General features: G+C 44.2%; 1 protein-coding gene across 26 annotated transcripts in view; it reads left to right on the forward strand.

The window, feature by feature from the left end:
* The window catches only part of MBNL1 (muscleblind like splicing regulator 1), a 172,974-nt gene that overhangs the window by 138,039 nt on the left and 20,747 nt on the right, over positions 1 to 14,188 (forward strand). For 11 of the 26 annotated variants that reach the window (XM_079978085.1, XM_079978100.1, XM_079978086.1 and 8 more), the window contains 4 exons: positions 580 to 687; positions 5,414 to 5,614; positions 11,323 to 11,580; positions 13,507 to 13,560. In XM_079978085.1, coding sequence (XP_079834211.1) covers positions 580 to 687; positions 5,414 to 5,614; positions 11,323 to 11,580; positions 13,507 to 13,560 — 621 coding nt within the window. The remainder of the gene's footprint in view (positions 1 to 579; positions 688 to 5,413; positions 5,615 to 11,322; positions 11,581 to 13,506; positions 13,561 to 14,188) is intronic. The other 15 variants (XM_079978077.1, XM_079978078.1, XM_079978091.1 and 12 more) reach the window with 3 other exon arrangements.

A 14,188-nucleotide genomic window follows, 5' to 3' on the forward strand; every position in this document is an offset into this window, starting at 1 on the left:
GCTTTGGACCCAATACTGCTTCTGCCCAGCTAAGATTTAAAGAATTAAAAACCATGCACATTAAATATTGATGGTGGCGCATGTGGTTTGACCCTGAATTGATTTTTATAGGATCTTGGTAGATAATAAGGCAGATCGAACAGATAAGTTCAAAGTTCAGGTGCACATGGAGATGAAGCTTTGGGAAGGAAAGCCGATCAATAAGGGCCACATATTCTCATATTAAAATATTTCTGCCACAGACACTTAAAGCTTGTCAGCATATTAGGAACAGTTTACCCAACACAATAGAGACACAGCACCAGGTTCCCAGCAGCCATTTCACTGCCACTTAACTGGGAGGGAAGAGGTGGCAATGAGCTCTGAAAAGACCTAGCTTGCAAAGATATTGATTCATATAGGCACCAGCTACTTAGTTTACAAGGCCAGGGTGTGTTCCTTACATCACCACCCCACTCCCCCCCAAAAAGCAACAATTTTTTTAAAATCTCCCAGTTTTGCTATAAATCCTTAGAGGAAATCTTCCTTTGTTTACGTGAGTTATCACAATTGTCCATTTTTCTACTTCCTGTACTATAGAGAGCCCTAGACCAATGGTCTTCATCTGATGGGTCGGGACCCACTACCGGGTCGCAGACTGATCTAAGATGGGTCGCAACAGCAGCACTACCACAATACAAATATATGGTAACAAATTAAAAAAAAAAGTGTCCCCAAATGTATGTTTCGGTCTACAGGTGTGTCCCAGATTTGGGAACAGAAGTCACTATTACCCTAGGGGTTTGTGTGCAGTTTGTTATCCTGGGATAGTGTTCAAGATTGGGCTGACTATCCTGCAGGATGAATGTCTCCATTTCACCAGGTCTTTAGACGACAGGAATTTGCAGCTTGCAAGTTTAGCGATTGCCCCCTTACCCTAACTCTCATACTGTGATGACTCCTAGGTCTGCTGCTTTGTTTACTATGGATCCAAGGGTGGCGGGGTGTGTGTGTGTGTGTCTTATAAGGCTGCAGTCCTATACACACCTGGGAATAAGACCCATTGAACTCTATGGAGATTACTTCTGAGCATGCATGTATAGTAGAGTTAGGGAACCACAGGGCTAGGGGCCAAATGTGACCCTCCAAGCTTCTCTCTGGTCCTTGGGATTCTTCCCAGGTCACACACCCTTCCCAGTCACCCTGCCTTGTACCCCAATCCCTTGACTGTTTTCCCCTGACTGGAATGTGTCCTTGGAACTTCTTGCTTCTCTGAATGGAGGGTACAAAGGGATGTGTTGAAGCTACCCTACTGTCCAAAGGTAAACTTTCCATTGATTGCTCGACTTACACCTCCATCCCATCCAACGCCCAGAAGGGAATGAAGCCCCCAGACTGAAAAGGGCTCCCCAACCCTGAGCTATAGCATTGCACTGACTGCTACCATAGACCACTGCCGGGCTGAGTTGGGGCATTCTCCTTCAGTGCCCAACTCGCAGGTGTGTGCTTCCAACCTGAGAATCCTGGGCAAAGAATATTGGGAATGGTGGCTTAAGTAAAGAAGCATAAAACATGTACAGTGCTCTGGACCCAGGAAGAGAGTGTTTAGGCATTGTGTCTCCTCCACCAGCACATCTCTTTTAGAAAGGGAGCACTTTCTGGTTGTGCTACAACCAAGACATCAATTTTTAAAATAAAATAAAATATCCTTTATACTGGAGCAGCATCCATGCAAAATGAAGCAAGATGACATTGCATTATCACCAGGGAGTCAAAGACATGAATTTTAACTAGCGATTTGGCCACTAAGCACACAGTGACTCAGCAGACATTGGAACCGGAATGAATGAGTTCCTATTTCTTCTCTGCGTTTCTTGCAGCACGCTAACTTTCTTGATTGTGCCCTATCCATCTGACTGTGTACCGTAGGGAAATGCTGTTTAGATTATTATTAAATATTCCTCAGTGCAGAGAAAGAGAAGTGATGTCAATATGGGCAGTAAGTGTTTTCTTTCATATGCTGCATTACTGGAAATGCTGGCTTTTCAGCTTATGCAAACACCTTGAATTCCCCTTTTTGTTCACACACACCATCAAACTGAGTTCATTTTTAGGGTCTAATTTTTTACAGTGCTTTGCTGTGCTAGTGCAAGTCTTTCTTTCTTGGATGTGCTGGTATGGGCAGCCACACTTTGGAAAACCTAAGATCCTGGTGCTACAGCCCATGGAACAAGCACCAGTGCTTCCCAGTTCCTAACTGGGAAGATTTGCAAAAGCTTTGGCTGGAAATAGAGAAGGCGTGTTTTGACAGTTCATCTGGTTCCTGGTTTTGCAAGGTGTTTGCTTCCCTTCAGCTGTCAGCCCAGGCTAGTCAGGCTATTGATATGCTGTCCTGGGCCATTGGAAACTTCCATTTTTACCTGCAAGTCTTGCTTGAACTTTTTTATTTGATTACTAAACCTTAAATGCTTCCAAATATCTTTGCCTTTTAGTCCATTGAAGCTTTGCTGACAGCCAGAGATGGAGGGCTGGGGAGAGTCGGTGTAGCTGTCAAGGAATGCTTCTTTGTTTATTCTTGAGCAGTGGCTTTTGGTGGATGCTAAGGACGTAGCCAAGTCTAGGAGCATGTTTCTTCTTCCTCCTCCTCCTCCTCTAAGGCTTATTCAGCGGACTACACATTGTGGTTGGGCTTGGGTAGCCAACAGTATTTTCTACATGTGTCCCTCAGCCTTGCTGCATGCATGCAGCCCCTGGCTTCTCCCATTACTTCCCACACCTTTTGTCTGCACCGCAGGGAGAGTGGTAGGTACACAGGCAGGTACACATGGGAGGACAGAGGCCAAATCACAGACAGTGGCGCCCACTCGGTCCATTAATAGGAAGCCAGGGAGTGTGGCAGAAATAGCGACAGCAGCAGAGGCTGGTTTAGGTAGCCTAGATTGCTGGCTTACAATAGAGTAAAAACCAGTAGGGTTTCTTTTTCCCACTCCCTTTAAGAGCAAAATACTGCAACTTAAAGTATTTTGGGTGCTGCTTCCCAAAATTAAATTTGTGGACTTCCTATCGATAGCAGTAACCGTAGCTGTTGATTCTTGAATGTATTGCCTGTGACCCAGTGAGCTAGCAGTTTAGCTGATCAGCCTATTCCTTGCCCTTAAGGCACCTCTTAAAATTTCCCAGTGGTGGTTGCCATTCCTCCTGTGCTCCCTGGATGTGGCAATGCGAACAGGGCTCGTATAACATTCCACTGATGGGAGTAGGAAGAACCTGAGGCAGCGAGGCTGTTGTATTTCATAGGGAAAATAATGTTTAACATTAAGAAGACATGCTGGATCAGGGGGCGGGAGGTTTGTCACAGAACAGCGGCTTTGTTCACATTCCACCTCTTCATGTATCCCAGGAAGAGAAAACCTGCAGCCCTACAAATGGGGTTGTGCTAGAAGCTGCCATCAATCCTAGCCATTGGCTCTGCTGGCAGGGACTGATGGGTGTTGAGCTGGCCTACCCATTCCTGACTTAGCCTTTGATCACACCATTGCTTTGTCATCCTTCGTATTAAGCTCCCTCCTCTATACCTGTCCCACATACTTCTCCTAAGCCTCAGTCTGATTATTATCAAGCACTAGAAAACGATACACTTTTGATGGATGGGAATAGTTCCTTTTCAGCCCTAAATTGTGGGCAGTATCGATTGCCTAAGAAGAAGATGGCATATTCAGGAAGGAACTACTTGAGAGCATGATGTTAAGGGGCCACAGCAAAGGATGAAGCACATGCGTGTAGAAGGTCTCAGGTTCAATTTGCAGCATCTCCAATTAATAAGTAGCAGAGCTGGGAAAGATCTCACTCCCTCTCTGCCTTTGAGAGCTATTGCCAGTCAGAATAGACAGTAATCGCCCAGACCAGTAGTGGAAACGTCTAGCCTGTGGACCTAATTAAACACACATGGCTCTACTTGGCCCCACAAAGCCATTTTCTTATTTTTAAAATAAATGCCTGCATGCCCCACTCCTGTCATATATTTGATATCTCTATATGAAACTGCTGGGAGGTGGTATTTGGAGTGTGGTGCCTTCAAAATGCAGATGACGTGTCAATCAGGAGGGAGTGTTCAAGTGCTGGACCAGTATCTGGAGAGAGTGACGGGCTGGATGGAGGCCAACAAACTCAGTCTGAATTCTGATAAAATGAGGTCCTGTGGTTAGGCACTACCTGGGTCCAGGAGTTGAGGAAACAGCCAGTTCTGAATAGAATAGCATTTTCCCCGAAGGAGCGAGCGTGTTGCACGTGAATACTCGTTTCTAAGCTGTTCCCTAGAGGAGAGGAGGGATTGTGCCCTGCTCTTGTTTGTCAGCTATACACGCCCCCCACCCACCCAATGTAACCCATATCCTGAGATATGGTTGTCCCACATTGCCAGCATTTAGGCGTCAACTTAAAATGTTAGCTGCTCGTTTTAACAGATAAGGTTTTTGTTGCCTGCCCTTTTGGCGCTGAAAAGGTTATTGTTCCGTTGATAATTTTTTAATTACTTTTATGATAATTGTGTTTAAATATCATTGCTTTGGGCTCCAGCAGGAGGAAGAGGGGTGCATTAGTAGAGTAATAAATAAATTACAGTATGGGACAAGGCCTTGTCTGCACTGCAACTTTCTTCGCAGTTTTTTTTTGTTTGTATTAGGGATCATAGTAGGGGTAGGAACCCCTTTAAAAAGCAGGGGCGGGCGGGCTGTGGTGTGATATGTTGCCACTGTGAGTATTCCTGTACCACTCACGTTGTATGCCATTGTTCCCATCACCACCAGAACACTACTGGGAAGCGGCTCTTGTGTGCCACAGGCGGGTGCCATTAAGTGGTGAGCAACAAGAGAATGTGGTCTTGCGGCAGTGCTCATTCCATTCCCAGCCTCTTCCTGATTTTTACCAAAGTCATGGCTAAAAACAGTGGCTTAAAAGACCCAATTCCAGTGCCTCCGGTCAGTGCAGTGCAAATTTCTCCAATGCACCATCTGTGTCATGGTCGCTGGCACTCAATGAGTTGTGGCTATCTTGCACTTCAACTCACTGGAGGCTGCAGGTCTATTGGCCATGGACTGGTTTGTCCTTTGTCCACCACCCAAAATAGCCAAAGAGCCAGCCAGAATGGGGGCGGAGTCTCTGTAGGGGAAGGGGAGATTCAGCAAAAATAGCCTCCGCATACTTCCGTGAGTGGGATCAACACTGGATCGAAAGCTTTCCATGAGCAGAAGCAGCCTTTCTCTTCATAGAGGTGACTGCTGGGGTCCAAGCCAATGTGTGCAAGTCCCTCTGAATATAATGATAAAGAGTGCAGGCTCGCTGTCTCAAATATGGCTTTGTATGTATAGTGTTATTGATGTGATGGTCTGACTAATATTTACTTCTTTTTTCTCCTCTCCCCCCATCCCTACTCCAGCCAATGTTTTCAGTTGCACCAAGCTTAGCCACCAATGCTTCAACAGCCTTTAACCCCTACTTGGGGCCTGTCTCTCCTGGTTTGGTCCCAGCAGAGATCCTGCCGTCAGGGCCAATGCTGGTTGCGGGGAATCCTGGCATGCCAGTTCCTGCTGCTGCAGCAGCAGCCGCACAAAAGCTAATGAGGACAGACAGACTGGAGGTAGGAAACGACACGTTACGATTTCCCTTTGCAAAGCTTCCGACCACCCAGATCGGCATTGTTTAGTCTTGCAGCGGTAACACCCCATAAGCGCCTTGCACGAGAAAGGCGTCGCTCTGTGACCCTGGGGAACATCCTTTGCAAAGACGGTGATGTAATAATGTATCCCTGTGTCTGCATAACTTGGGGAATTGCAAATGATATTATGAGCTTGTTTTGCAGCCTGCTGCTGTTCTGTTTTGCTGGTGGGTTTGGGGAAGTACTTTTGCAGGAGAAGACACCAACTACCCCTCCTTAATCTTTGGCAATTGACAAAATAAGTAATGCTTTTTCAAACAATGATTATCCAGTATGGAAAATCCAGCACTTTGGGGGAGGGGGTTGTTACCAAGCTCTCCAAACAGTTTAGGGTGCAAATCATTTTATACTCCTTCCCTCACACATTTTCACCAAGTCACTGTTGTTGACCCTCAGTACCCCATCTGTAAAATGGGAATATTTGTCAGGAGTTCGTGGCTGACAAGGGTGGAATATAATCCATCCCTAAGTCCCATACACTGCAGTCTAGAGCACTCTAGAGGAAGTAAAAGTTTCTGAGCATCAATAGTATTACCATCATACCAAGATGGCAGCATATTTTCCACAGACTTTCTTATTTCCATTCTATGCCTGTTGCCAGAATCTTGTATGAGGTCTCATATTTTTTATTTATCAGGTTTTGCTACATCCCTAACAAATGTTGTTCTGCTATAGCAGATACTCTCCTTTGCCCTCAACAATTCCTTATCTGAGGGAGTCTGACAGGAGCTTTCAGCATCTTCTGACATCAGTGGTGATGTGGGGCCTCAGCCGGCCTTGTGCTGCAGTTTGGTACTGCGCTAAAAAACTGAGTTACAAATGAAGCCTTCTTCGTGCTAGTCTAGGCACTATCTGAATTGTCCTTAAATGGATGCAGGCATAATGCTTAATCATGGTTAGTGCTAACCATGGTCTGTTGGCTTAATTTATCCCAGTGAAATCATCCTTTACATAGCAAACAAAATCATAATGCAGCAAAAAAAATCACAGTTTAGCTTTCTGAGTTATAAACCCTGCCCCATGGTGGATATTATTCACTGTCATATTGCAAACAGGGTTTGCAAACTGGCTTAAACCATGGTTTTGTCGGTGGAGGTGAAAGGTTACACTCCTCCCTAGGCAGTGTGAATCACGTTTTTTCAAAACCACTTCAAACCGTGGTTTCAGATCCTGGTTTGTAGCTGCACAAGCAGTCGACATCCACATTTTATGTAGCCCCAGATATTTGCTGAAGTGCCCCATTCTTCCATCTCGCATTTGTTTCTCCCTTTCCTCCTGGCTTCTAAAAGTTGATTCTTACCTAGCAAGAAAAAATGTACAACGTACATTTAAAAAAAGGTCAGAGGGAGAAAACTGATTTTGCTAAAGTTGCATGCATGAAGGAACTTTCAATTTCTCAAAAATTCCCATAAGGAAAATCTCTGAAGTAGCACCTTATTACTTGTGAATTGTGAGGAGAAATTGGCTAGTTGCATGGGGAAATGGGACGTCTGGGTCTTTATCTGTAATCTGTGCTATTTCAGCTATAAAGTCTCCCTGTGCTCTGGGGTAAGATCATTACCTTCTGCTTGCTGCCAAAAGTGGGTAGAAAAGGAGGCTGTCAAAATCACTTCTTAACATACATTAAAAAAAAATAACACTGTGGATGTAGGGAACAGCCTTATCCCCTGTCAGACTCTTTGCCTGTCTAGCCTAGTATGGTCTGTTCTGGATCGCAGCAATCGTCCTCTGTCTCAGGTGGAGGTCTTTTAGATGGTGATGTCAGAGATTGTTCTGCACACAAGGCATGTGCTCGCTCGCATCACTGAACTCCCCTGTGAAATTTTGCACAGCCTTTTTAGACTATTTGGAGCCTGGGCGTGGGGCGGAATCCAGGAAAATCCAGGAAAAAAAGTCCTGCTTTGCATGGCACATACGGGTTTTAAAACACAAAGAAAGGGACCAATAAATAAATAAATAAATAAATAAATAAATACCACTGGTCTGGAAAGAGATCACAGAGGATGGAGTCGGTACCACCTTCTCTGATGCCCTAAGATGCTTCTTAACACCACAACCTTAATAGGCTGCTGTTTTACCTTGCAAGGAAAAGCGTAAAATCCATCGACAGTCTTTCCACTCACGAAAAAGTGGTAAATTCCATTCTTGTAAGGTGGCGTAGATTCAGACATTCAGTTTTGAACCAGGTCAGTCCAGTTAATTTCCATTTGTGCATATATCTCTCCCCTTCCCACACCAGCCCCTCTTTTAAAAAATAATTAATTAATTGACTTGCTGTTGGTGAGCTGCGCTGATTGGGTACTGGGAGAGCTGAAAGTATGAGCCAGGCCTGTGGAGGGACAGGTGCATTGATCAGACTTTGGAGGAAAGAGCTGCAACCAAAGAGAAACGGCTAGGGGTGGTTTTCTTTTCTTTTTCCGAGGCCAATTAGGTGATTTTCGATCTGCTGCTGTTTGTTTTGTTCAGAGAGCCTTTTTTCTCTCCAGAGCGGGGCTCCTGTTCTGCTGTGTGTTAAGTGGCGAAGTGGGACTCTGCTGGCTCCGCTGTCATTTTTGCAGCTCCCAAAGACAAAACTGCTGTCAGCCAACCAGCTAAGTGAGGGTTTTTTTTGTCCTTCTAGGGCAAAACATCTTTGCAGCATCTTTGGAAGTTTGCTGCCGCTGTTTTTAGCCAGCCCGTTCCAGCCGTTCAAAACTGTTGTTTTGGTTATGAATCAGCGCTGTCTGTTCAACAGTCATAAAACTCTTTCCCCACTATAAATAGGCAGCAGCTCTTATTTTTGGATCCGATTGCCCCCTCAGCACCCCCACCCCTTCCCAGACACATTAACGCTGGGCACTTTTTGCCCAGTCCACCTTCACAACAGCCCTGTGAGTTATCTCATTATTGTTCCCATTTCACAGGAGTGAACTGAGTCACGGAATCACAGAGTCTACAGACCTGTTCTGTTGTTCATGACCTGTGGGTAGCATATGTACAAGGCAGCTTCCCTGGCTGCTCCCACTCTCTAGAGGCTGACACACGTGCCGTCCACACACTCGGAAGTCATGTGATGTAAAAGCTTTGCTGAAGCTAAGTAGGTCAGGGCCTGGATAGGAAGCCACCTGAGAACTCCACATATACCACCTTGAGATTCGTGCAGGCAAAGCAGGGTATGCATTAAATAAAAAGCAGCATTGGTAAATCCCTTCTGTAGCAGGCGAGTGTGACTACCTTGGAAGCATTTCAGGTATAATTATCCTGCTGAATCACGATGTCTATAGAATTTAGGTGACTCAGACCTGCCTCCTTCCCTACAGACTCTTGCAGGTATTAAGATCAGCAGAGGGGCTCCTCTTAGTAGTTTCTTTACCCTCACAAGCTACAGTGCAAGAGGGGAGAGGGCATTCTCAGTGGCAGCCCCAAGATTGGGGAACTCCTCAACTCCCCTTCATTTATACAGCTTCCAATGATTGCCAAAGAAGAAGAAGAGTTTGGATTTGATATCCCGCTTTATTACTACCCTAAGGAGTCTCAAAGCGGCTAACAATCTCCTTTCACTTCCTCCCCCACAACAAACACTCTTTCAGGTGAACGGGGCTGAGAGACTTCAAAGAAGTGTGACTGGCCCAAGGTCACCCAGCAGCTGCATGTGGAGGAGCGGGGAATCGAACCCAGTTCACCAGATTACGAGTCTACCGCTCCTAACCACTACACCACACTGGCTTTACCATGGCTTTATAAACTTGAGGTGTATATTTTTAGAAACCACCTCTCATTGTTTTAAATCGTTTTAAATATTATGTTTTAATGTTGTAACTCATCCTGAGGCCTTAGGGTGAAGGGCTAATAATAATAATAATAATACAGTGGTACCTTGGGTTAAGTACTTAATTCATTCTGGAGGTCCGTTCTTAACCTGAAACTGTTCTTAACCTGAAGCACCACTTTAGCTAATGGGGCCTCCTGCTGCCGCTGCTGCTGCCCCACCGGAGCACAATTTCTGTTCTCATTCTGAAGCAAAGTTCTTAACTCGAGATACTATTTCTGGGTTAGCGGAGTCTGTAACCTGAAGCGTATGTAACCTGAAGCGTATGTAACCTGAAGCGTATGTAACCCGAGGTACCACTGAAATAGCAACAACAGTTTAACAACAACAACAACAACCCAAACCTTCCCAACTGTAAAGTCATTTGGATTCTGCAAACCAATCCCCCCCCCCCAAAAAAAAAAACTCCACCTTAAGAAATATATCGGATCTTATTGAAGCTTTTCTGGCTTCCCTCAGAAGTCCCTGAATGCACCACCTGAGGAGAAGCCTCCCAAATTTCATGGTGTGAAATTCAGCAGGAACCAAGAGATGTGCAGAACTTCCCTGGTCTTCTCAAATTCTTTTGGCTCCCCCTGACTTTCCTCAGATGTTTCGTGTGAAGAGAAACCCCTTTCACTTTGGCACTAAAAGAGACGGGCATCGGCCATGCTCGCTTTTGTCCTAGGCCCAGAAGTGGGGGGATGCAGGAGTTCCAGCAGGGAAGGTGTGAGGCTCTCAATCTGACCTAGCAAGGGCATCGCTCCCATGGACCAGGATAATGAGAGGGCAGGGCAGGGTGGGGAGGTTTGGACGCACCAGCCGGGCTACTTACCACCTGATACCATTTGAAGTTAAATTATGACATGCTCCTGCCTGCCTGCTATTTGCCTTGCGGCCAGCCATTGCTCTTTTTGCTTTTAAAATGAAAAGGCTCGAGGTGGGAAAACACACTTTTTAAAGATGTCGTTGCCCCTTGCTGCTTGACTTTCATCTAGAACGAATTCACAATTCACAGTTGTTGTTTTTAAAAAAATGTCCCTGGGATAATTGGAAAAAGGTTTCAGGTGTTCACATTGGCTTATGTCCTTCTCTCTTAATATTAAGCCTTTCTGCATGCGTGAGTTCAGCCTTAGTGAAAGAAAGCAGCAGCAAAGTGATGCGAGAAACTATAAAAACAGAACACAGTTTGACAGGGAAGGAGGGAACGTAGACACTGAAAAAGCATTTCATGTGTCTGCGCCCCCTCGTGTGGTAAAATCATGGAATAGCAGAGTTAATATATTTTGCTCATGTTTGCTGACAAAGCTTTAGGTGGAACAAAAAAAAAATGCGTGGAAAGGTCATGAACCTCAAAGCTAGAACTAAATGCAATTGGCTGAATTAGAAATTGTTAATTCTGCTTTTGCATTTAGGAAGGTTATAACCTGCATAAGGCAAAGCAGATTGCTAGATTGCAACTAAAGAATCTCACTCGAAAGAAACTGAAGTTTTAATAGCTGCATAATGGCAGCAGTCAGGGGAATTGTTTTGCAGCATAGAATCATAGAATTGTAGAGTCGGAAGGGACTCCAATGGTCATCTAGTCCAGCCCCCTGCAATGCAGGAATCTCAGCTCAAGCATCCATGACAGATGGCCATCCAGCCTCAGAAATACTTGTTTTTTCTGCTCGAACAATATGAGGACTTAAAACGCATAGGATTCAGTTGCTTTTAAAACAGCCACAAGGTGGGACAATGTACAATTGTCAGAGTGTGCCTGACATTTCCTTGCAAAGTGATCTAGGTCACTTTTCCCAGATCAGTTTTTGTAACTCGGTTTTGCTTTCGAATCCCTCCACAGGTATGCCGAGAGTACCAGCGTGGCAATTGTAACCGAGGAGAAAACGATTGCCGGTTCGCTCACCCTGCCGACAGTGCAATGATTGATACCAATGACAACACCGTTACCGTCTGCATGGATTATATCAAAGGGAGATGCTCAAGGGAAAAGTGCAAATATTTCCACCCTCCTGCACACCTGCAAGCTAAGATAAAAGCTGCCCAGTACCAGGTCAACCAAGCAGCAGCTGCTCAGGCAGCAGCTACTGCAGCAGCCATGGTGAGTCCAAAGAAAGAAATGATTGCAAAAGCAGTAACATTGTCAGCTGCAGGATAGTATTAATGTATTAACTCTCCTTGCTGAAGATATTATTGTTCAGGTATCCCATTCCTTACGTATTCCAGTAAGCTTCCAAGCATGTGATGCCACTTCTGCTCTTAAGTAGTTTCAGGTTCTCCTTCAAAAAGGAAAAAAAGGAAATTATCACAGAGTTTTTCTGTGTGTACATGGCTTGTGTATATATTTATGTACCCAAACGTACATAACATTAGCCATGTGCCTGTGAATATACCGAGAGACAGGCATTTAGCGTGATGGTAACGCACATCCGTTTATACCTGCCCATCTATAGCTTTTGATATGCATGTATATGCTTGTCAGGATCAGTCCATATTGGCAGTTTTTTCTGCAGCATTTCAGACATAAGAATTGCACAAGCAGTTGGTGCATTCCTCATCAGATCTCACGATCTGCCATTTCCTTTTGCTTCATTTCCTGTGCTATGTTCAACAGATAATATGCCTTTATAAAGAGGTACATATTTTTTTTTTTTTTTGCCTCACTTCCTGCACAATATGCCCCCTCCCTCCTCCTCCTCCTCCTCCTCCTTCTCCATCTTCTTCATTGGAGTTTTTATTTCTGTTTCCCTGATGACAAATCTGCACGACCCTCCCTGTGCATCTTATTTGCCTTGTAAATGCTGTCTGCTAATTCCTTCCTGAATATAACGGGTCATAACTGGCTATTTCAGGATTCCAGAACACAACTATTTCACAAAACCAAGGTCCCTCTCCAACCTTTTTTTGCTGGGTGGGGGAAACAATCTTACTAGGAGCTGTTGTGGGTCCTCTGTTGCAGGGGCACAAATGCAACATTTCACATGAAGAACAAACCCTGGCAAAGCCTGAGTTTCAGATGGGTGACACACAAATAATAGTCTTGGTAGCAGAGAAGTAACATCCAGAGTTCTTCTCATTTGGACACACCCTGAGAAATATATATGCATATTCCAATTATTGCTTGTCTAAACCGTACATGTCACTGAATAGATATGCATTAAATATTTCAGGTTTGGGCCTTCTTTCCGTTTATGAGGTTCCACAATAGCTTTAAAATATATGATTTAATTGGCGAGGGGGTGGCAATAGGATCTGGAACTACTTAGGAGCAAGCACACCCAACAGCAAGACTGTTAACTTGAATTGAGGGGCCTGAAATCATTATTATCATTATTATTATTACTACCGTGTTTCTCTTAAACATAACTATGGTGTAACGAATAATTGCACAACTGGGAAGTTAACCATGACATGGAGTAGCTAAACTGCAGCATACTGGGGCAGGGAACAGAATTAGTCAGTGTGCGCACTGCTTAAAAATGTGGTGGCGGGGTTTGTCAAGCCAAAATAACTATTATAATGGGCCCCTTCTCCGTTCTTTGCTTAGCTGTTAGTGTCGTCCTATATATTTTTCCTACATAGCTACATGATTTGACCATTAAAATACTACTTCATGTGAAACGTTGTTGTGTGATCTTCATAGCACACTGCCAGACTACAGGAGAGAGGCCTTTTTTTCCTGCGCTTACGGATACTTGAGCAAAAATACAGAAGGCAGACTCTCTTTCTCACTCTCTTCTCCTTCCTTCACCCTTTTTTCTCCCCCTGTTATAGAGTATCTTGTTTGTAATTAACTACATTAGAGGTGTATCCTCACAATAACAACTCAGTAGTGCCTTTATTGTGCATGCTTAGTCTTGTTATTCGTTGTATATGGCATTCCGATGATTTGTTTTTTATTTGTTTTTTCTCACCTACCCAAAAATGCACTGCTGCCCCCATGATGCACCTCTGCTTGCTGTTTATGTTAATGCGCTTGAACCCCACTGGCCCATTGCCATCATGTGCTCGCTGCCTGCTAATTAAGACTCAGTCGGCTGTCAAATCACTGAAGCGACCCCTCGAGGCAACCTTTGACCTGGTACTATGACCTTTCACCTTTTAGCTTGGCATGTAGCTTTACTATAGATGCATTTTAAAAAAATAAATTAAATTCTATTAGTAAATATTCCTTATTTCCTGTTATTAAAGTAACTGAAGCTCAAAGGGGAGAAAGAACTGAGTGTGGTTTCCTGGTCCTGTTCATGGGGAAATTGAGCCGTTTAATCTTTCAGCCCATGTCCCCTAGGATGTAGGAACCCCACATTCAGTTTAACTACCTTATAGCAGTTTCTAAAGGGAGTAAGATGGGATTTTAAATATATATTTATATATAAAGAAATGTATATAATATATATGATATATATATATTTGTATCGGTTTGGTTGGCATGGCTTAACAATATTCTTAAAGTAGATTTAACATTTGTAATGCAATGTTAAAAAAATGAAGAAGAAGTACCAGCATGGAATGGTACATTTTTATTTTTGCATGAGTAGTTAAGACTTTTGGGGTTTGCGGGAGTAAGCTTCTAATATTATATTAACCTGTTTCATTCACTCTGTTAAGATTTCTCTTTAACATGGCTTTTACTTGTCAATTCTCATGGAGCTAGCAGTGCAGCTTTCTTTATTTACACCCCACCCCACCCCCACCCCCACCCCTGGTAT

This window comes from Podarcis cretensis (assembly GCF_951804945.1).
Source record: "Podarcis cretensis genome assembly, chromosome: 5".
NCBI lineage: Eukaryota > Metazoa > Chordata > Lepidosauria > Squamata > Lacertidae > Podarcis > Podarcis cretensis.